The sequence below is a fragment of the Eumetopias jubatus genome, unplaced genomic scaffold (genome assembly GCF_037043125.1).
Source record: "Eumetopias jubatus isolate StellerSeaLion01/CBP00866 unplaced genomic scaffold, mEumJub1_p1.0 scaffold_3, whole genome shotgun sequence".
Taxonomy (NCBI): domain Eukaryota; kingdom Metazoa; phylum Chordata; class Mammalia; order Carnivora; family Otariidae; genus Eumetopias; species Eumetopias jubatus.
This window is the reverse complement of record NW_028274809.1, coordinates 3,561,729-3,585,179: the sequence shown is the minus strand read 5'-3', so window position 1 is coordinate 3,585,179 and position 23,451 is coordinate 3,561,729. Positions and strand designations below refer to the sequence as shown.

At 50.9% G+C, this 23,451-nt stretch overlaps 1 protein-coding gene across 3 annotated transcripts in view; it reads left to right on the top strand.

Moving 5' to 3' along the window:
• The first annotated feature begins 8,062 nt into the window (after positions 1–8,062).
• The window catches only part of IFT54 (intraflagellar transport 54), a 62,462-nt gene continuing 47,073 nt past the window's right edge, over positions 8,063–23,451 (top strand). The window contains exons 1-8 of one of the 3 annotated variants that reach the window (XM_028105215.2): positions 8,063–8,264; positions 11,539–11,607; positions 12,015–12,176; positions 14,020–14,163; positions 14,266–14,676; positions 17,733–17,804; positions 18,754–18,829; positions 22,651–22,746. In XM_028105215.2, coding sequence (XP_027961016.1) covers positions 8,142–8,264; positions 11,539–11,607; positions 12,015–12,176; positions 14,020–14,163; positions 14,266–14,676; positions 17,733–17,804; positions 18,754–18,829; positions 22,651–22,746 — 1,153 coding nt within the window. In that variant the 5' untranslated portion in view covers positions 8,063–8,141. Of the gene's footprint in view, positions 8,265–11,538; positions 11,608–12,014; positions 12,177–14,019; positions 14,164–14,265; positions 14,677–17,732; positions 17,805–18,753; positions 18,830–21,180; positions 21,283–22,650; positions 22,747–23,451 lie in introns of all 3 variants that reach the window. The other 2 variants (XM_088021469.1, XM_028105214.2) reach the window with 2 other exon arrangements.

Here is a 23,451-nt window from a genome sequence, read left to right as displayed (position 1 = left end):
CCCGGCCCACACTCCCTCCTCTCCTTTTCCCTGTGCCCATCAGGTTGGTCTCTGATCCCCCCAAGCTTCCCTGAGTTGAGAATTGGAGCCCCATTGCCCCCACAATTGATTTTGGGTCTGGTCCTCAGCTATTCCTGACCTTTGGCTGCAGGAGACGAGAGTTTCCCTGCAGGCTGCCAGGGAGGCCCTGGCTCTCACCCTCAGCCTCCCCTGGGCCTCTGTGGATTGGTGCGCTGCGCAGCAGCCCTACCACGGCCATCTGAGCCCCGGGTCCACCGGCGGGCCTGCGTGGCGCCCCCTGCTGGATGGCCGTGTGACTGCAACTCCAAGACCCTGGGGACTTGAGGTCAGCTGTGAGAGTGTTGGGGTGGGGGGGGAGGTGGATTCCAGTTCCCAAACCTCAGACTAGGGGCTGCCTCCTCAGGCGGCTTCTGAAAGCACCTCTCTGAGCTGGAGATCCCCGGGAATGTGGGTTTGTACCCCCACCTCGTCAGCCCTGGAACATGGGCTGCCTCTGTGGAGCAGCAGGTGAGGCAGGCCCCTTGCTGGTGTCCCCAGACAGGAGTTTAGCCGTGAGCCGACAAGGACCCATACCGGTCATGGAGTGGGCCTTGGTCCCGAGGGACATCTGGCGGTCGGCCGCATCCGCTACACTGGTCTAAGACTTCCTCCTTGGGGCTCACGTGGTGGTGTTCATGGTGGGCCCTGAGACCGTGGGACGGGCTCCCTCTTCCCGGAGCCGGCGTCCTCATGGGGGAGGAGACTGTACAGCCAGTCACACCATTCTCATTCCATCGTGGCCAGGAGGAAGCCGGACAGAGGCCTCGAGAGGCACAGGTCCAGGGGCCCCTGGGGAGGGGCCCACTCGTTGGGGGGGGGGCGGTCAGCCACAGATCAGCAGGTTGGGGTAGTTCAGGTGGGACTCTCCGCTTTTATGTAATTCCAAAGGAAGCCGTGCTCCTGGACTCCTGAGCACTCCTCCCTGAGGCCTGGCCGGTGTCGGTAGGGACGCTGGCAGGAGGGGCTGGGCGCCCCGAGGTGGCGTGAGCGCTCTGGGCCACGTTGAGCTTCCTCAGGACTTGGGATCCCTCCACCCTCTGCTCTTGCTGACACCTCTGCAGGCGGAAAGCTCCCAGTCCACGCGTGGGCCTTGTCCTCACTTGCTTCTGGAAAGAGCACACAGTGACTGACTTTGGATGCTAGTTAACCAGAGTTTGGTGGAAAGGGCTCGCTTGGGACTCTAACAGCAGAGGATTCTTGCCCTTTGTCTGAGAACCAGCCTCCTGTGCAAATAGGATGAAAGCCATGGTACGCGCTCCAGGAACCTCCATCAAGCAATTGTTCTGCTGTGTTTTCAGGGATTCAGGGGCCTTCCTGTCAGACCCTCAGGCCCTGGGAGACCGGTTTAAGGGAACACTTGGAATGGGGCTCTGCCCTCATGCTCTGGGGGGGATTGCTCTGAGTGCTCGCCATTATGGACAGTTCCAGGAAGAGATGTTCAAGCTTATGTAGTTCACATCCTTCACTTTCTGGGTGAAATAACTGAGGACCGAAGAGGGCGGAGCCCACCCAGTTTGCATGGCTGGCTACAGGTAAAAGCCGCTCCGGGTGCCGGCTAATTCCGGAAGGGCCTTCACCATAGCACCTACACAGGTAAACTTCAGTCTTGTAAATGACCCTGTTAGAAGCAGCTATATACACAAATGGGTATAAATGGGCACCTGGGACACAGTTTACTGACACAGTTAATCAATACCATGATTTTCCCTAGGTTGGGGGGGGTCTCCTCTGACAACTTTAACTTTGGTTTTTGATTTAAAATTTCTTATTGGGACACCTGGGTGGCTTAGATGGTTAAGCATCTGCCTTCAGCTGAGGTCGTGATCTCCAGGTCCCGGGATGGAGCCCCGTGTCGGGCTCCTTGCTCAGTGGTGAGTCGGCTTCTGTCTCTCCTCCCACCCCCTGCTCATGGTCTCTCTCTCTCAAAAGAATAAATAAAATCCTTTAAAAAAATAAATAAAAGTTCTTATTTATTGAGAAATAAATCTAAATTACAAGGAGGTATAAAGAAGCAGAAGAAATGTCCCGTTATCCCAATTCCCAGATAGTCTCTGAAACCTTGAAATTGCTGGACATATTCACACACACACACACACACACACACACACACACACACACACACAGACATTTAACATTGCTGAGATCCCATTTTTTACATAACATTAGAGTTTGATTTTTTTTATTTGAAATTATGGTATAAACAAACCGTATTATTAAGAGCCCTTTGGAAAGAGCAGTTTTAAGAAGAGCATAGTCTATTCAACATCAGTAAATAGTTATTGAATGCCCGGATGTGTCTGACGATGTTGAAGGTATAGGGGACTCAGGGGTAAGCAAATCAACCAGGCCCCTCTACTCATAGAAATCCCTTTCTGGGGGTGATCGGGGTGGGGAAAGAGAAAACAAAAGGGCAGATAGGAATAAAAAATGACTTTCACAGAGTGGTAAGTACTTTAAAGGAAATAAGGTATGATGACAGGCTGGGGAATTCAGATGTAGTCTATCATTGATATTTCTGAGAGGTCACATGTGAGCTGAGACCCAAATAATGGCAAGTTTCCAGCCATATGAAGACCTGGGAGATAAGTGTTACTCTTATTCAGTTAAAGGGACCAGCAAGTGCAAAGGTCCTGAGGCAGAAATGATCTTAGCAAACTTAGGAAGAAGGCTGTGTCTTCTTTTAGTCCAGGCTCAGTTGGAGAAGAGGGAACAAGGTCTTGCACGCCCAGCCCCTCAGGCTTCACACCATGGTGCCAGTCACCTTCCAGCTTAGCCAGGGCAGCACACAGCAAAGCACTTGACTGGCCCCGCAAACTGGTGCCTTCTTTCCTGAGCCTGCCAGGGAGTTCCGTCTTGGATCCAGGGCTGGTGAGGCTGTGTCCAGGCTCTGGACCACTTCTCCTTTCGCCCAGTCCTTCCCACAGGCTGACCCACATCCTGGGCTCTTCCCCCACCCCACCCCCTCCCCCGGGGCCTTTGTCTCTGGGAATGTTTGCCTCTCAGGGGAGGAGAGGCAGGGTCTGGAAGCCCCTTGCTTTGTGGAGCTCTCTCTCATGGGGTGAGTCATGGCCTCTGTCATCTTCTTCATTCATTTGGAAATTGCTTATTTCAAGTGCATCTCCTGCCAGCTTTTTATGTCTCAAACATTCTCTCTACTGTGATTTTCTGTAGTTATGTAATCACTTGTCTGTTTTCACGAATGACTCTTTTTATGTTCTCTTTTCCTCTAATCCTTACATGACCCTGAGGTGCTCTGGGATTCAGCTACCCGCCCCCAAAACCACCAGCCCCCTGAACTGGAGACTCCCCACTGGCCCCTGGGCCCCTCCTGCTCCCCACTCTCCTGAGGTGGTTCCACGTCTCTTTCTTGGAGTCTGGAATCCTTAGCTGAGTCTTGTCGGCCCTGCTTTCCCAGGGCCTTGCACCCCTGCCCCGGTCAGTCTCTGTGTGGAGGGCGTGGACTTGCCTAGGGGCAGTGGGAGGCCTCAGGAGGATGCACTATGTGATGGGGAGCATGTTCCTTCCCAGAGGCTGCCACACGCACTCCCTGGCCTGCTTCCCTCAGACAGGTCCTCAGTGGGGTCTGGTGACTCTGCTTCCTTTCCAGAATCAGGCCTCATGGGGCACTGGCTGGGATCCACAGTGGACCTTCAGGGGCCAGAGAGCTCTCTGCGGCCACACCCCCTGTCCTCACTGCTCTGGGTAACTGACCAGTCATAGACAAGCCATTGCTGGTCACAGCTGTCCCATGGCCCCAGGCCCAGAGGAGGATTTTGTCTAGCATGAACTTTGGAGGAAGGGGGCTAGGTAGTGTCTGCTGGGAAGGCAGGGCACCTGAGGTCAGAGACCAGGGTCAGTGACTTCCCTGAGTTCAACCCCCTCCACCCTTACTCAGGTCCACCCAGCCAATGTTCAGAGTTCAGAGGTGGGTGCTCCTCATAGGGGCCTCTGGGCTCCCAGCTCAGCCACGGTGAGCAGATCAGGGAAGACATCTGGGTCAGGACACTTTAGCTCTCAGACACCACAGCATCCTCTGTATCTGGCCCCCGAAGGGCTCTACCTGACCGTCCTGTGAGAATGACATCCCACCCCCTCTCTCCCTAACACCCGGAGGGCCGCAAGCTGGTGCAGCTTTGCCTAAAGGCTTAGTCACTTTGGAGCTGTGGGCCAGCCTTCATGAACTAAGGGCCCAGCCCTGAAGAAGGACACAGTCTCACTATGGCCCACCCCCCTATTTAGAAGACTTCCAGGGAAGCTGGAGGGGGGCCAGGCAGTGGCAGGGAAGGGAGGCTACCATTGTTCTCCATGTGAATATGAAGTATTAGTTTCAGTGTGGACAAGCATGTTCAGAAATGATGAAACAGTTGGGAAACTATTTTATTGTTCTTCATGGAGTTTGATGAACTGTTTGAGAACATTCGTTCTTGGGAAGCAGGACGTGTGTGTGTGTGTGTGTGTGTGATAAAGATAAATATGTGGACAATCAGGAGAACAATGGAGATCTGGGAGCCCCCGGGAGGAGCCTGAGTCACAGTGTCCCCCATCACCCTGGACTGTTCCAAGGGATTGAACTCTCCTGCCCCTGCTTTGGGATGAGTCTGGAATGGAGCATCCAGTGCCGAAAGAGAGGGGGTAGTTGGGGAGATACATATGTAGGTGGTGGAGTTTCTAGAAAGTCAGGAAGACCTGACAAGCAGGGGTCAGAGGATGGAGGTGCTTTGGCCGAGGGAGTAGACCTGGAAGCTGGGGAGCAGGGCTAGTACCTCAGGGCCACCCAGGAGGGAACACGTCTGAGGGTGAAATTTGCTGGGTGCTTTTTCCCCACGGAATAGCTCTATCCAGCGAGTGTTGCCAAATTCCTTCCCTTCTGGGTCATCATCCTCTTAGGTGGCTCCTAACTTCTCAGTAAAGTCTCAGACAGGCAGCCTGCTTACGTGGTGAAGTATGGACAGAAGTCAGGTCAGCGCTGCTGGAGGGCTATGAGCTTTGGTGGCTCGCCTGGCCTCTGTCCGGGTGACCACAGCTCATGTGGTCCTGGATGCAGCTAGCCGCAGGGACAGTGATGTTCCCTGGAGCAGTGGACAGCAGAGGACAGTATGGATGTTGCTTACTAGAAGGTACATAGTTCGCCATGAAGTCCCCAGTACCTAGACAGTGCTGAGCACTGTTAACCTTAAAAATAAAACTGTCAGTTATTTTACCAGCAAAAATGGGTTTACTCTGGAATAGTAGAGAATTCAGGGACAAGCACGCTACAGCAAAACCATAGGCAAGTCCCCAGAACAAAGGGGAGAAATTCTCTTTTATAGAGGAAAGAGAGAGTTGGGAGGGCGGTTACAAACAAAAAGTCCATGGAAGGAAACTGGGAGCTGGAAGTGGCTTCTCATGGGCTGAGCTGTGACTGTCTCTCATTGGCTGCTCTGTTGCCAACTTGTCTTCCTGTGGCTGGGATGGTAAAATAGTATCCATGCGCAAGGTCCTTCTGTTCCTGTTGGATCTGCAATTGATAACCAGTGCTGGGAATGAGAGCTCCTCCTGCTGGCCTCCTGATTCTATATGGTGAACCATGTTCCCTTTTATTAATTTTCATAGCACACAGCAGTGATTCATTGAACGCCCGGATACATCTTTAGGACTATCTTCACCGAATACATATGAATATCCAATTAGTATATGAAAAGAGTTCAAAATCACAAATCACTAGAGAAATGCAAATTAAAACCATAATAAGATATTATACCACGACTAGAATGACTGAAGTTAAAAAGACTGAACTAAAAAAAAAAAAAAAAAAAAAAAAAGACTGACCTATCACATCTTGGCAGGAATATGAAGCATCTAGAAATCACATACATTGCTGGTGGGAATGAAAGATGATGCCACCAGTTTGAAAACATGGTAGCATCTTGTAAAGTTAAACATATTCTTAACATACAACCCAGAAAAGCCACTCCTGGGTATTTATCCAAGAGAAAGTGCGTAAGGGACAGGTGGGGCTAGGTAGGGAGAGATAGGGGTGGGGTACATGACCAGGCTCACAGAAATGCCAGATACGGAAAAATGCTGAGGCGTAAGAAACCAGAGATAAGGGAACATAACCAGACCACCTCCTTTGTCTCAAATGTCAGAGACGAGATATTTTTATGACAGTTACAGACTGACCATTAAAAGCTACGAAACTTCAAAGGAGAGGTAAACATGGTGCTATCAGTGGTAGAAGCGTCAAGATTTCAGTTCCCTGGTCAGTTTTCAATAAAAGACCGACCATAAAAGCCCTCAGTGGCAACGCACTCGGGACCCCTCTCGCTCTAGAAAGTTCTCCTTTCTGTTCTTACCTTCACTTAATAAGCTTTCACTTCACTTCACCTTTTTGTGTCCGAGAGATTCATTCTTCGGCTCTGTGAGACAAGAACCTTGCAACTGCAACAAAAGGAAAACTATGTTGGCACAGACTTTATGTGAATGCTCTCAGCAGCATTATTCATAGGTAATCGAAACTCAAAAGCAATCCAAGTATCGATAACCTGGTGAATGGATAAACAAATTGTATTGTGAAACACTACTCAGCTACAAAAAGGAATGACATATTAATGTATGTAGCACCATGGATGAATTTCAAAATCATTATAAGAGAAAGAATTAAACACAAAAGACTATGTAGTGTATGATTCCATTTATATGGAACTCTGGAAAAGGTAAAATAATAATGACAGAAAGCGGATCAGTGGTTGCCTGGGGCTGGGGTGAAGGAGGAGATAGATTGCAAATGAGTAGGAGGAAATATCTGAGGGAGCATGAACTGCTCTATATCTTGGTTGTGGTGGCAGTAACATAAATACATCAACCAGTATACTTAAAATAGGTGAGGCTTATCGCATATAAATAATAACCAAATATAAATTTTAAGTTAAAAAACCCCCACAGCTAGATAGATACATCATGGGCAAATTTACAAAAACCAATGATAAGAAAATCTTGAAGGCAACCAGATACATAGAACAAAGGACTAGAGCAGACTTCCCTTCAGAAACTATGTAATCCAGAAGCCAGTGGAGTAAAATCTGTAAAGTACTGAAAGAAAAAAAAAGTTAACCCGGGCTTGCATACTCTGTGAAACAATCTTTCAAATGTGAAGTTGCAATAAACACTTTCAGACAAAGGAAAGGTGACAGCACTCATCGCCAGCTGACCTTTGCTAAAAGAAAGGAAGTTCTTCAGACAGAGGAACATGATGCCACATGGAAATTCGAGTCTATGCAAAGAATGAAGAACATTGAAAACGGTAAAAATAAATGTAAATAAAAGTTATAAAGATACAATTACAAGAGCGAAATGGATGAAGGGGGTCAAAAGGTGCAAATTTCCAGTTATAAAGTAAGTAAGTCATGGGGAGATGAGGTACAGCATGGTGACAGTAGTTAACAATATTCTGTTACATGTTTGAAAGTTGCTAAGAGTACACCTTAAAAGTTCTCATTACAATAAAAACTTTTTGTAACTACGGTGGTGGATGTTAACTAGACTTATTGTGGTCATCATTTTGCAATATATACAAATATCAAATAATTATGTCGTACACTTGAAGCTAAAGTTCCATATGTCAATTATTTGTCAATAAAAAGAGATTTAAAAATGCAGGGGCAATCAGCATCTTTTTATAAAAAAAGAACCCAAAACAGGTCACAAAGCTTCCAAATTGCTGGAAGGATTTCTGCAGTGAGCCAGTGCACGGTGGGTGGAAGACAGGTGGACGGAATCACGGACACCTGGTAGAAGAATAAGGGCGTGGCTTGGTGCCGGTTGCCAGGCGCGGGCAGGACGTTTGGTCTAGATCTCTCGCAGCGCGCGGCGGGCAGGGGCGAAGCCAGGCGCTGCGGCGCGTCCGTTGCTAAGGCCGCGCCGCCCTGGCGACGGGCGCCGGCCGTCCCGCGCACGCGCCGTGGCCGACTCCGGTGCACTGTGGGATGGGAGCCCGAGCGGCGCGTAGAGGCCGGGGAGGGCGGCGGCGGCGGCGGGGCCGGCGGCGGCCGGGGAGCGCGGCTTAGGCTCTGCCGGCCGGTGGGGGCGCGGGCGGCGCCGCCATGAACGCCGCGGTGGTGAAGCGGACGCAGGAGGCCCTGGGGAAGGTGATCCGGAGGCCTCCGCTGACGGAGAAGCTGCTGAGCAAGCCCCCGTTCCGCTACCTGCACGACATCATCACCGAGGTGGGCGCCGTGCCGGAGGCCGGGTGCGGGCCGAGGGTCAGCGACCCGGGTGGGGCTCGGGACCCAGGTGCGGGCCGGGGGCCGCCGTGCCGGCCAAGGGTCGGGGCCCCGGGAGTCAGGGCACAGGTGCGGGCCGGAGTCGAGGCCCCAGGTATGGGTCAGGGCTGGGGGGGGGGGTGGCGGGCCAAGGGTCGGGGTCCTGGTGTGGGTCGGGCCCCGGGTGAGGGTCGGGGCCTAGATGCGGGGTGCGGGCTGGGGTGCGAGCCGGAGGTCGGGGCCCCAGGTGCCCGCCGGGAGTCAGGGCCCAGGTGGAGGTCAGGGCCCAGGTGCGGGGTGCAGGCCGGCGTTAGAATCGCACCTCCCATAGCCTAGCGCAGGCCCTGACAGAGGAGCGCCCACTGGGCCCAATTTTGCGGTGCCTCTGTACGGAGTTCCTCGCCCTCACCCCTGCTGGCCCGCCTCTTCCGGCCCCTCGGGGAGCATTCTTTCTTTCCAGACTACTCTCGTATCTGTTAGCACACTCTTCCACCCTGCCCGCCAGTCGTTTCTGTGTTTTTTTTTTTCCCCTTCAGTGCCTAGCTCGTGAAAGGTGATCACAAATCGCTGGAGAATTACTGTATTTTTTGGCTCCCCCCCCCCCAACTTTTTCTCCACACTGCTCGGCATGGTGATCACGTTTTGGATGCTTAATAAATTCCCGTGGATAAATTTATTGAAGGTGGTTGTAGTGGGACCCACAGGGGAAAACTATAAAAGAGCAGGTTGGTATTGGCTGATGAAGGGCGCCTCACCTCCGTTGAGATTGGTTGTAACTTTTCCCCTGTGGATGGTGACTTACCGAATGATGGAGACAGTACTTGTTTGTTGCCATATCCTGGGAGAGCTGAGCTGGGTAAGGTACACAGAAGGTGCACAGCACACATTCATTGTTGAAGGAGGCTGTCTAGGCTCCTGGTAACTCATCTCCATGGTGCACCTAAGAAGGGTATTCAACTCGGGAACATGGGTGTGGTCTTTGGGAGTTAGGACTCAGGTTGAACTTGCAGACTTCCGAGGGCTCTGCATATCGTTCCTCAAACTTCATTTCCTAACTCTTTCCAACAGGTTGGGTGTATTATTCTCCACAAGCTTTGCTTTATCATTTGCTGTCTCAACTTAGTTTATGACGTGTGCCTCTGTGTTGAAAACCCTAATTGTGCTTAGAACTCTTTGGAATCCCACACACATCCCTGCGCTGTCTTGTCTGGCCTCCACCTCCTCCTGCAGCTGGGGCAACGCTTCCACCTGTCTTGGACAGTATTTGGGGAAGGGACGGGGCTGTGAGGAGAGCCCGGTGGGAGCTGGGCTATGTGCTGCCTTACCCATGAAGTAGGCAGGTAGCGTCCCTGAACCCAGAAGGGAAGAAGTGAGTTAGCCAGGAGGTGAGCCTGCCTGACTACAGCAGTTGTCACCATACCCTCACACTTTTATCTTCTGTGTTAGTCCTGTCTCCCCACTGGAATGGAGAGCCCGGGAGGAGGTAGCGGGGATAGGCCTCCTCCTGTGGGTCTTGGTGTGGCACGGGGCTCCTGGAAGGTCAGAGTGCCTCAGAGTGGGGAAGGAGGAGGGACGTTCAAGCAGGAATTGACCTGGTGGACCGGTAGCCAGGCTGCGCGGAAGCGGTTACACGTTCCCAATCAGGAACCAGTGGTTTTTTTCCTAATCTAATGCTGAAATTAATTTCTCTGCCTATGTAAAGGTAAATATGTTAATTGTCACCTACTTGTTAAGGGTATTAGAATGATTGGCATATTGGAAAGCATTTTCCGGTCAGAGGTGAAGAGCCTCCTGAAAATTCTTAACTCTCTTTGAGTATTGTTTTCACAAGTCACCATATTGGTAATTTAGTTACAGCTAAACTAACTCTGTCTCTTTCATAAATCAAAGCATTGATCTTAGAAGGTTAGTGTTTCTTGTCCCTTAAAAGTATTGCTCACAATTTTAACTGCCAGCGAAGTAGGAAGACCCCAGAATACACAAAATGAAAAGGCTCTAGGATTATTCAGTGCAGGATACTCTTAATATTCCACCTGTCTTCTCAGGAGAAATAATAGCACAACTCTTAGGTAGTTGATGAGGAATGAGAGCCAGTTTCATTAGTAGTGAGGTGTGCTTGGTCTCAGAGAAATAGCCTGATGTTAGCATGGGACTGTCTTTTTTCCAACAAACATGTCTTGCACTAATACATATGCTTTATACCCATCCAGGACATATACATATAGGTGTATTCATGCTTCCTACATACAATGCAGCTGGTGTTTTCTTTTCTTTTCTTTTCTCTTTTTTGAAAAAAACAAAAACAAAAACAAAAACCTCATTGCTACCCAACCCATTATGTTGATTTTACAGCGACTTCTTGCATTTTGAAAAACTCTGGTCTGAGAGAACTTGGAACCTGGCTGTGTGTGGGTGTGGGGAGGAACAGGGAAGATCGCCACCCCTAAAGCTGATTCAGGGTAATGGGGAGCTACAGGTTGACTGAGGGGAGGGACAGGCAGGGAGAGAACAAAAGTGACAGTTGCACAGAGCACCCCCTTGTTGTAGCAAGTGAGTGAGGAGAAAGACCTTTCCATCCAGGTTCAGAAACCCAGGCTGAGAAATTCCTGTTCTTTCCAGAATCCATTCTCTCCACTGGGCTTGAGTGACCCTTGTAAGATGCTGTCCCCCTGCCTCTGAACCTTTCAGGGCCTCCTCGTGGTCCTTAGGCCAAAGTCCGTATTCCTGAGTGTCTTTGAAGGCCATCTGGGTCAGGCCCTGCCTGACTCTGGCCCCGCTGGACTCTGGCCTCAGGCTCCTCCTGCCCTGAACTTTTTTTGCTCCCTGAACCGGACCCTCTGGGCCCAGGACCTTTTGCAGGGATGGTTTAGCCTGGGACATGGGTCCTAAACACCCCCGCCCCCCACCTAGCCTGTGGTCTCGGTGTAGATACCATGTCTTCTGGGACACTTCCTCTGACACCCTCGCCCCTCCTGTGTTTGGATTAGGGACTGATCCCGTGCTCCCTTGGCACCCCGCAAGTCTTTGAGATGTTTACCTGTTTGTACTTCCAGGCTGGCTTCTGCCTGGTAAAAGGCCTCCCATATAGTAGACACTCAAAAGCTTGTTGAGTAAATGAAGGAATTAAATCCTGGATATGGACGGACTCCAATAGCTCCTGACAGAGTGGGGTTCAGGGGCTGAGGGTGATGAAGAGGCTGCCCTGTGAGGTGCTGACCACGCCCTTGATCTTTTGAAGGTGATTAGGATGACCGGTTTCATGAAGGGTCTCTACACAGACGCTGAGCTGAAGTCCGATAATGTTAAGGTAGGCTTGGGGCGGGGGGGTGTTGCCCCTCACCCTAACAAGTGGGTTTTCTGTAAGCTGTGAACTGGATGTGTGTTGTTTATATGCTGATGCGTGTTGAAATACAAGGTTGATTAATTCGTGAATTGTGGTATACCCTTTCTCATTTCATTTTCTTATTTTTGCCAACTGCGTATCATGCTAATTTTATCCACTGAGAAACGGAACTAGTGTTTTAAAGGTTCCTGCTAGCCTACTACCAGCTAAAATTAAAAGCTTTAATTAATTGTTTTTCTTTTGTTACAAAGAGTTAGTATTTCCAAATCTGACATGATATAAATAGTAACTGTGCCTGTTGAGCATACCGAGGATGGTGGAAACTTTTTTGGAAGTACTTTTTATTTGTATTTTAAATGGAAATCTTTCAGGATAAAGATGCAAAAATTAGCTTCCTTCAGAAGGCCATAGACGTGGTGGTGATGGTTTCAGGAGAGCCACTGTCCGCAAAACCAGCGCGGATCGTGGCAGGGCACGAGCCTGAAAGAACAAACGAGCTGCTCCAGAGAATTGGAAAATGCTGTCTCAGCAAGGTAATGCGGAGGTGCCAGAGTTTAGACCCAGCAGTCCTGAAAGACAAGACGGGATGGTAGGCGACCGCAGGGTAGTGGGCAGTGTCTCAGGAAGGAGTGTTTGGTGGTGTCTGCCAAGTGCTTTGGAGCCTCAGAGTTCCAGAAGGGGTGATTAAAACTATACAGTAAAACAAAGGTACACCACGCACAAGTTCTTCAAGCGCTAAGTATGAACAAGGGAACTTCACAGACACTGGCTCTTGGGGCAGGGGCAGGGGCAGGGGGCAGCATGCCCGGCAGCCAAGCCCTGCCTGCCTTCTCCTTTTGGGCCTCCTTCCAGGGCAGGGTCTGGGGGCTGGAGGACCTGCTGTGCTGCTTCTTCGGGGCTTATGGGATGCTCCTGTTCTCTTCCTGCCTTTCCAGCCTCCAGTGTCTGCTTCTTTCCTTCCATTCCTTCCTTCCACTCTCCTCCCTCCCCCCTGCACTCTGTTCTTCTGGTCCCTCTTTCCCTCCTGGCTATTGACAGCAGAGCTGTGCCTCCTTCAAAGCAATCCTGAGTCTCTTGTATAGGGACTGATTCGCTGCTTCCTGAGATCCTCACTGTGGGTTGGAAACTTGGCATCTCTGCTTAGATCCAGCCTGGGCTGTCCTCACTAGGGACGCCGGAGGACATCTAGGTTTGGCGGTGCCAGCAGGGCGTCTCCAGGGCCTTTCTTTTTTGTGGGAGCCGCATCGCCCCTGAGGGCAGAGGGCATAGCTAATACAGCCTTTCGTGTGCCTGTTGGGTTGTGGGCTGGGGCTAACCTTCCGTGTTACCAAAATGGGAAAGAGGGTGGGTTTCAGCCCACATGGCAGGGGTGGGGGTTGGAGGTGGTGGCTCCAAGGAGGCCTCGAGAGAGTCTTGCCCTGGTCTGCATCCAGATCTCAGGCTCAGAGGCACGCAGCTGATTTTGCCAGTGCCCTGGCTTCCGTACCCAGTCCCCACCCCTGCATCCTTCCTGTTACTGCTCTTTCAAAACACATATGACTCCCGTCTTCCCTGCTGAATCCTTTGCCAGCTTCCTGTTGCCTCTGGGCCCAGCCAGCTCTGTGGCATGGCTCACAAGCATCCTCAAGAGCTGTGGCTACGCCCTCCCCTCCAGTTCTTTCTTAGCTCCTGCACCCGTGCCTGCACCCTGAGGCCCCTTGCAGTGGTCAGGCCCCCTCATTTCTTTGTCTGGAAGCAATGGGGGATCGCTTGCTGGTCCGGGAGCCCTGGCCTCTCCTCTCTCCCATGCTGGCTTAGGCACACTGATGTTTAACTGCTGCATCTGGCCTCTCCCCCGATACACAGGGTGTCCTCAACCTGGCCGTCTAGTGCCTGGGGAGTGATGGTCACTCAGTGCGTCCTCGTGGGATGAGTGTGTGAGCATGTGGGATTCCTGCCTGGAGGTGTTCGAAGCTTCTGTGCAGAGTCAGGGATGCTGTGGAAGGGTTTTGGCATGTGATGGAGCTTGAGTTAGATCATTCTGTGAGGCCCCGTCAGTGCCGGGCCTCTGACCCTGTGAGAGGTGTAAGGCATCTGTGGGGTCGCGCACAGCGCTGTGCTGTCCTAGAACGACACACACGTCCACACTCGACAGCTTGGGGGACTGAAGTGTGATTCGCTTCGTTAGGGTCGGCTCTGCTGCTCACGTGTGAAGTGTCGGAGGGATGCTGTACTTGGTGGTGACAGCATTTCCTTCTAATGTTTTATCCTTTGACTTTCACGTCCGCGTGTTTAACGTGTTTAGTGAACCGTCTGTGAATGCAGATGCTCGCATTTGTCACTTGTGCTGATCTCATTTTCACTGTGTGTTTCATTTCCTCCCATTCGGTCCGCAAGCTGTCCAGCGACGAGGCGGTGAAGAGAGTGTTAGCTGGAGAGAAGGGGGACCTGAAGGGAAGGACCTCACTGACGTCAAAAGCTCAGGAATTGGACAATAAGAATGCACGAGAAGAAGAGCCCAGAGTTCATAAAGATAAAGAGGTGACTTGCAAATTGCACATATTCAAAAATGAAATAATGAGTCTTTTTATAGTTCAGGTGAAGACATTTGTGAGTGATATTGTTGTTTGACCTTCTTTCCAGGATAAAAGGAACTCTGACATAAACGAGAGAAGTACAAGCAGAGATCAAAAACAGAAAGAAGAAGTGAGGGAAGAAAGCGAAGCGAAGGAGAAGGAGAAGACGAAGGAGAACGACCGTGACAGACATAAAGATCCTGAGCGAGACAGGCACCGGGAGGGGGAGAGAGAGCGAGCCAGAAACCGGGCCAAGCAGGACAGAGACCGAGGCGATAGGGACCGCGACAGAGACCTGGCCCGCGCGGGGGAGAAGAGGAGCGAGAGTGGAAAGGAGAAAGAGAGGGCGAAAGAGCGGGACAGGGAGCGCGAGCGGGACAAGGCCCGGGGCAGGGACAGGCGGAGGGTGCAGGACGGGGGGCACTCCCGAGGCCCGGACAGGGAGAAGGCCAGAGAGCTCGGCAACCCTGACGGAAAGGTAACGTCCCGCTTCAAAACCTCTGTCTCTGAGAGGGCTTTGTGGTGTTCTCGAAGGTGTTTCCCGTCTTTGTCACCGCGTGACTGGGACTCTGCTGCCCTCTGGCACCGCGGTGAAGTGGAGCCGCTCGGGCATGCCCAGCAGAAACCCAAACCGACCCCAGTTTTTGCTGGGGTTCCGAGGTGCACCGCTCTCGCCTCGGGCTGCGTGTGTGCATTGGGCTGTGTTCTGAGGACGGGGGCCCATTCTGTAGCGGCACGAGGGGGTCCTTCCGAGCTGCCCCGGTCGTGTGCATGCTCCTGGCACGGCTGAGTTTACCGAGGCTCAGGGCTCCTCTTTCAGTCTCGTGGGCGTTAGCAGATACATACAAGGCTTCTGTTACTGTAATTTTTGTTTAGTTAAATTTTCAGGTAAATTTATGATTGGCCAGAAAATGTATTTGGTTTGTGTTTTCTAAATGTGCAAGTTACTCTTGGGGTCACTGTAGATAGTTCAGGTCTCCATCAGGGCTGGCGCTGCTCACCCCTGTTCTTGTGGGGACAGCATATTATGCAGTGTCTCCGAAAGGCTGTGGAAATCTCTTGGTCCCCAGCTGCTAGGAAGGAGGGAGCGGAGGTCTGGAAAGGTTCAAGGTCCGCCCACGTGATGCAGCAGCGTGGGAAGGGGCGAGGGCTGCCCTGGCACTCGTGGCTCGTGCACCTGGCTCTGTGGCATTGTGTCTCAGTGTGTGACAATATCAGGGGGTGAGGGGCCACGGGACTGACCCTTAGAGAGCCTCACGGTCTCCCATGAATGCCCTAGAGTAACGGAACCTGTGAGACAGGTCACGAAAACCGGGCTTCCCTTAGGAGTTTTAGGAATACCAAAGGCGTTCCCCATCTTTTGTCTCTTTGTAGAGGTCTAAGAAAAAGCGTTTTGCACCAACCTGAATTGTCTGAGGCACTAGTGTGCTCTCGTGTATTTTCCTGGTGTGAGGCAGCCGCCGAGTGGGGTAGCCTCAGCCCTCCAGGTTTTCAGACGAAGTTTCCCATGCATTACGTTCACTAAAATTGCTGATGTTGTGAGGACTGTTTTTAATAGAAAGCTAATTCCAAAGAGAAGTTTTTATGGGGGGGGGGGGCTCTGTGGGATTCTGGAGCCTAGCGGCAGTGACAGCTTGGCTTCGAGCGTGTGAGACCAGGGCGCAGGGCCTGTGCCTCTGCTCAGAGCTGGTCCGCGTTCCCCCGAAGTCGGCTTTGCGTAGATCTTTCGTGGTGGTTTTGCTGGGTCAGCTCTTCCATGGGGCGGCATCTGGGGGCAGCGCTTGCCAGTGGCAAGGACACCCCATGTGGGCCACCTCCCAGGGAGGCTCTGGGGAGGCAGAGATTCCCTTCTAATCCGCCTCTGCTGGTCTTCACCCTGAGATCCCTTGATTCTCCTCCATTCAATTCCCATCTGGAAGAGACGATGCTGGGACCTTCTCAACCCCTCTCAGGCTGTGTATGAAGAGAAGGTGAAGTAGTAGGTGTGTGCAGAGTGTCAGGTGTGGCAGTAAAGGACCAGGTATCTGGGCAGTGTGGGCGGTGCCCCTCACCCTTAAGGGGTGGCGGGTTAGGCTGTGCACAGCCTGGCGCCTCCAGCAGAAGTTAGGGAAACACATCAGTGTTGAACTCAACAGTCATCCCTTGCTTTTCAGTCTTCATGGGGCACAGGGTCTGAGGTCTAGTCTCGTCTAGTCCTTACATTAGGACATGTCGGTCAGAGACGACTGTAGCTATGAGCTAGGGCTCCCAAGTTTCCTGTACTTCCTTTCAGGAGTATTTCCCACCCCTTTTTTTTAACACCTCAAAATTTATTTATTTATTTATTTATAAAATTTTTCTATTAACAAGTAATGTATTATTTGTTTTAGGGGTACAGGTCTGTGATTCATCAGTCTTACACAATACACAGCGCTCCCCACAATACATACCCTCCCCAGTGTCTGTCACCCAGCCACCCCGTCTCTCCCACCCCCCTCCACTCCAGCAACCCTCAGTTTGCTTCCTGAGATTAAGAGTCTATGGTTTGTTGTTTTCTCTGGTTTCGTCTTGTTTCATTTTTCCCTCCCTTCCCCTATGATCCTCTGCCTTGTTTCTCAAATTCCATGTATCAGTTAGATCATATGATAATTGTCTTTCTCTGATTGACTTATTTCGCTCAGCATAATATTCTCTAGTTCCATCCACGTCATTGCAAATGGCAAGATTTCATTCTTTTTGATGGCTGAGTAATATTCCAGTGTGTGTGTGTGTGTGTGTGTGTGTGTGTGTGTGTGTGTGTGTGTGTCTGTCTTCTTTATCCATTCCTCTGTTGATGGACATCTAGGCTCTTTCCATGGTTTGGCTATTGTGGACATTGCTGCTATAAACATTGGGGTGCAGGTGCCCCTTCGGATCCCTACATTTGTATCTTTGGGGTAAATACCCAGTAGTGCAATTGCTGGGTTGTAGGGTAGCTCTATTTTCAACTTTTTGAGGAACCTCCATACTGTTTTCCAGAGTGGCTGCACCAGCTTCCATTCCCACCAATAGTGTAGGAGGGTTCCCCTTTCTCTGCACCCTCGGGAGTATTTCCTGATGGAGAGTCTGAAGCTTTTGCTTGACAAGAACCCTCCATTGGAAAGTGCCCCCCACCCTCCTGGCCCAGAATGAGCAGGGGCCATGTTTCCATGGTGGCTGGTAGTTTCTCCTGTTCACTCCTTCCCACACTTCCAGATTCCCCATGTTTAACTGGGCGTTTCCAAGAGGTTTGGCCTCAGGTGGGCATCCCATGTGCCCCACTATTCCATAGCTTCCTGGGAGGCGCTGCCCCGAGCCCCTGTGCCCCCGGTCTGCCCCACCAGGAATGATCCAGACAGCCCTTTGGGATGAGGGCTGCATACCAGCTGCAGATACTCAGGCCTGGAGTGGGATGGGTGCTCTTAAGGGAAGGGTGGTCTCGCTGCTGCTCAGCTAGAAACATCTGGCACCTTGATGTGTTTTTGGATGTAATAGATTTGAATCATTCTAGAATGTGACAATTTTTTTTCTTAACAGTCCTCAAGCTCAGGGGAGGTGTCTAAAAAGCTGCCAGATGGATCTTTGAAAGATTCCAAAGCTGAAACAGAGGTAAACTTTAAAAAATAATTTCAAGGGACATAAACTGTGGCTGTGTTGACGTGGCGACTGCCATGCTGTGGTCTCTTCTAGTCTGTGGAGACCCGGGGGTGGGGACGTGGCGCAGGGTCACGCGTGAGCCCCGGCTTCTGTGCTGGGCTCCGGGCTTTCCTCATACACTTGTTTGACAGGTATGACATATGGGGTACAAAGGGATGGGGGAATCATTTGGGAGAGGGTCTGGTGGAGCTTCAGATGAGTCTGGGAGAGGATCCAGTCACCAGGCAGACTGGGACAGCTGAGGTGCTGGAGGCATCCCTCTGAGCTCTGCTTGGCCCGTGTGGGGCCCCGTGGTGCATGTCCTGTGGCTGGGGCGCAGCCGAGGCTGGGCCACATCATCTCCCTGTCTCCAGGCCGTGGAGGTTAGACTTAGCCCAACTTTCCTAAAGCACTTTGCATTTTAGAGAACGCGTCCAGGCAGCTGCAGGGAAGGACGGACCAGGTGTGGTGTGGAGGATGAGAGGCCAGTTAGGAGGGCATTATGGCAGGCTGAGCAAAACCTTGTGGCTGGTGTGTGCTCTGTTTAAACGTGTGTATGTTTGCACTCGGAATTGTCACAGATGCATGCGAGGAATTAGCATATAGCAAGGGAGATGGAGTTCCTCAAAAACACATCTGATAAGACCGTGCTTCTCGGTGTGGTTGGTGGATTGCTGGGCTTTGGAGAGCTTTGCAGAAAGACGGATTTCCGAATTTAGAGTGAAGGAGGTCTGAGTGTCCTCTCTTCACCCTCAGGCCTGGGGTGCTGAGCCGTGCTCAGCTGGAATCCATTCCTCTTTAGCAGAGGGTGGTGTTCTGTTTCCTCTTTGTTCTTCCTTGAGCAGAGCTTGACTAGTGAATCTACTCAAGGCACTGCTGTGTCATGCATCAACTAATTCTTTTCCATTCTCTTTTCTTTAAGACTGAGATTTCCACTAGAGCATCCAGGTCAGTGACAACAAAACCATCAAAACGGCGATCCAAAAATTCAGTGGAAGGTACTGCAAATTTATCATATAAGGAGCTGAAAATATGGGTATTAATCACAGTATCTGGTAGAAAAAATATCTTGTGGCTAGAAGGCAGGTCTGCCATTGGGGGGATAAACAAAGACTATGTGAAAAGGGTGAAGATATGTCTCTCTCTCTCTCTCTCTCTCTCTCTCTCTCTCTCTCTCTCTCTCTCACACACACACACACACACACACACACACACACACACACACGCACACATCTGTACGTACGTGTGTGAGCCTGTGACACCAGCGGCTGGTAGTAGCACCTCTTTGCTGGAGATCTGTTGCTATCTAAAAGATGTGATCGAATTTTAATTTTCCAGAAATGGTTATCAGTCACCCATGTTTCATTGACTCTTGTCATTTGAAGTGGTAGGCTGAAAGTAATCCTGACTCGGTGGCCAGCAAGAGCATCCTGCTCATGGGTGATGTTCATGCATTTAAAAAACAGCAGGACCGATCCTTGGGAGTCGTGCTACTGAGAGCTGAGGTTGAGGCGAACAGGCCTGGCCGGGGGTTTGCCCGAGTAGCACCGGTTCAGCCCGACTGACAAGCCGGACTGGGGGGTCTGTCCAGGGCGGGCAGGTACTGCTGGGGGCCGGTAGTGTTGCAGGTTTTCAGGTGAAGTGTGAGCTTACTTTGAGCGGTGGTAGTGTCTGAAACATTGTCCTTTTCCTAAATGGTAAGAGTTAGAGCAGTATGGCAGGAGTGCCGCAGTTGGGATTTCTCATTTGGACGTTACACTGAGACAGAAAGCCCCACTTCAGAATAGTACGTGAGGCTTTCATGAGCTTGTCCCTCTGCGGGCATCTCTGGGGACAGGATGTTGGCAGTGTCGGCTGCAGGGTGTGCCGACCGTGTCCCCTACACCTTTTCCACGGTGTCCAAGGCTTGCTGCTGAGTCTGGGAGGGGAAAAACGAACAGTGCTATCTCTTTTGAATTGCTAGTGAAATTGTGCATTTTTATGTGTGTAATTTGTATTGGCTCCTCGGGCTTGTCTGTTCTTTGTGGGATCCCTCACTGCTGTGAGCCGTTTCAGTGTTGTTCTTAATCGGCACAAGCTCACTGTATGTTAAGGACATCCGCCAGTTTTTAAATAAGTGTTTGTCCCCCCCGCCCGCCCCAGTTCATTTCTGTTCATTATGTTAGTTCCTGATTTGCCTGAGTGTTTAATTTTTATGCACTGGAAATGGCCAGTCTTTTTTTTTTTTTTTTGTAGTTTGTCCAGAGATTTGAGAGATGAAGATTTGTGTTTTGTCATGCGTTTATATATTTAATCTTTTTAGTTATTTCTTATTTTAATACATGGTGTAAGGTGATGCTCTCCATTTCAGAGTAACTCACCAAGTGTTCCAGAATCATTAATTTTAAGCCTTTTTATGTGCTTACTCTTCCAGATTATTTATAAAAGCGTTGAGTCAAAGAATCTCCCCCCCCACAAACAGAACTAATAAATTTATCAGGATTGAGTTGGACTCATGTTAAACTTACGCTTTTGTTATTTGGGGAAGATTGGATACTTCTGATTCCAAGTCAGTATGGGAGTCTCCCTATGCATGTGCTGGGCTGTGTCTGTTAGTCACGGGTCACGACAGTTTGTTTTTAGTTTGTTTAGAGATGGCATCTTCTTTCCCTTCCCTGTTTCTTAGTGATGATTGTTGGAGCGTAGAAGCATCATGGACTGTGGTCACTGCAAACCTCACCTTGTGTTCAATCTTAGCCCGCAGTTCTTCTGTCGAGTTGTGATTTTTTTGTAAGCGGACAGTTGTTATTGTCTTTTTTCCTAATAACTCGGGGTGTGTGCGTCCGAGTTTGCTGGCGAGCTTGTGCCATAGGGCTCCTTTCCTGTGGCCTCTTAGAGAGAGAATTACAGAGGTTTGCAGGCTTTCTGAGACTAGCTTTCCCCAGCTGTCGATAAGCTCGTGGACTCTTTCCTTCCCTGCCGGCGAGCTGGGCATGGACCTCACCGCACATCCTCACCCAGCGGGGCTGGTGCTCCACTCCGATCTTCTGTCTTACTGAAATGGGCCACATTTGGGCGAATGTCCAGCATTCAGAAGGTGTAGGAGGCACAGGACCTCCATGTTCTGCCCGAGGGGAGAAGCCTTGCATTTATTAGAGTGCGGGGTGTCACGTTTGTTAAACATATTTAGAATCTTAAAGCTATTTTAGAATCTCCATAGAATCCAAAAAAGTTTCTTCATAAGAATATGATACTTTTGGCTTATTATTAAGTAGCACATTATAGCAGAATAATGTACTATGAGTGAGTATACTATGCAGCATTACAAATTAAGCTTAATACAAACTTTCGTTATGCAATTTCATATCAGGAAGAAGGGACTCTAGAACCACTGAAAATAGTCTTTCCCCTGAAAAAGAACATAACTCTTCCTACAGTAAAGCTAAGAAGGAACATGCCGTGAAACAGCTCGGTAAGGCGACGCAGGCCCCAGTCGAGGCCGCGAATGTCGGGGAGTCGGAACCTTTGCTTCCCTTTGACCACCGAGCTGGTGGAGCCCTGTGGGTGGGGCCCTGCTGGACATGGGGCCTGGACCCAGAGCGGAGCAGGGGCAGAAGGGCATGTAAGCCCTGCCTGCTGAGCTCTGGGGCCACCCCAGCCACCTGCCCATTTCCTACAAGTCAGTCACGGGCTGGGATTGTCCCCTTGAGTCTTCCTTTATTTGTTCTGCAGATATTTATGGCGTACCTGCCCTTCTGGGGCACATAATGTGGAGGGACAAGTCAGATAATCAAGAGACCACAGGGTGTACACTTCCATGTTAGCGATGAGTCTTCTGATGGAAAAAGTAGCCAAGAGGGGTGGGGATGTAGGGGCAGGTGCACGGGCAGAGGGGCTCTGAGGAGGGACGTCTGGACAGGGAGTTGACTAGGGTGAAGGAGGACACGCAGGTGTCCAGGAATGGGCAGGGGCCCTGAGCTGGGGACAGGCTTGCCTGTTTGAGTGGCAGGAGGCGCAGCAGTGAGGCTGGGCGGGGGGCGAAGGGATAGGAGAGGCCGCACGAACAGGCAGAGGCCCGAGGTCTGGGGCCACGGAGGCCGAGAGTTTTGTAGTGAGTGTGAGCCGAAGTCCTTGGAGGACAGTAAGCAGGACAGAGGCGTGATTTGACGGTGTTAGCAGCGTCCCCTGTTCAGAGTGCGGGGAGGCAAGTGTAGAGGCTGGACAGCAGTTCATGTCCAGTTGAGACTGACGGCCGGGACCCGAGTGTCACTGGTGAGGATGTGTTTGATGGAAGGGATGACAGAGTCGCTGGGTGACTGGGTGGCCCTTGTTAGGAGAGGGCACAGCGAGAAGATCCGTGGAGGGGTCTGGGCAGCCACGTGGTGCTGTTGCTGGAGTGCGAAGGCTTTGGGAGAAGCCACTTGCTGGGATGGGGGACAACGCCACACATTCAGTTTCCCACAGGTGGGGTTGAGGTGCCCGCGGTGCAGCCCAATGTGTGTGTCAGGACAAGAGCGGAGCGGGAGGCCTGCCATTCAGGGAGGGAGCTGGGGCAACTGCAGGTGAAATCAAAGAAGTTGGGGTTTTTTACATGGTGGTCTTTCCTGCCGTCACGTGAAGATCCAGGTGAAACTGGTGTAGGGGAGTGTGGAGATAAAGATGGTGGACCCCAGAGCCGGCCAGGACCCACGGGGTCCTGCTCGGAGAGCCCTGGGAGGGAGGAGCGGCGGTGGGGGGGCCTCCTGTGAGCCTGGTGTAAACCCCTGTTTGTCCCGACCAGAGCACCCGCATACAAAAACTTCTACAGTGTTTTAATCTGTCATTAACCATTTTACGTCAGGAAGAAAGGAAGATACTATTTCAGCTAAAATGTTAGATCCCGTAGTGTCTGGATTAAATCATGAAGCAGATCAGGAAACTGCAACTTCAGAAATCGGTAAGAAAAAGGTATTCTTTAGTTTACATTCCTCACCACCTTGATAAGAAATATTTACCTCTCAGCATAGTTACATATTTTATTCTAACCAAGAGATAGTGAAGATCAGAAATGACTTATATGCCACTTGCTCTAATCTGCTAAATTATATGTTAAAGAATATTAACTCAGTTTTAGTTAACTTTTACATGCCTTTCTATGTGTAACTTACTTTCGCATCTAGATCAAGATGCTTTCTTTATCTTGCTGTTGGATTTTTGCAAAATGATGTGGGTGGTCAGAGAAATGGTCGTTCAGCTCTCCCATCCTGCTCTGCTGTGTTGTATTAAGAAAATGACCCATAATAAAGATTTTAAGGATTTTAACATCTTTGTATGTGAGCGAGTGCTTTCCCTTTAAGAAGTTGAGCTCGAGAGCAGCTGTGTTTGCCGGCTGCATCCTTGGCTCAGCAGGGGCACAGCCTAAAAGGCAGGCCTCTTAAAAGGTGGTCTTGACTGATCTTAGTCCAAGCAGGTCAGCCTTCCGTGGTTTATCTAGTTCCTCAGCGGTGTGGGGTGACCGACTGGGAGGTGCTGAACGGGAGCGGGATGGGTTCTCACTGAGGAACACTTCACCGCGGGCTTGCACGGTGCAGTTCGCCCACATCTTGTGAGAGTGTATGTGTTTCCTCCCTGCGGAAGCCTCTCCCAGCTGTGGGCCGGTCCA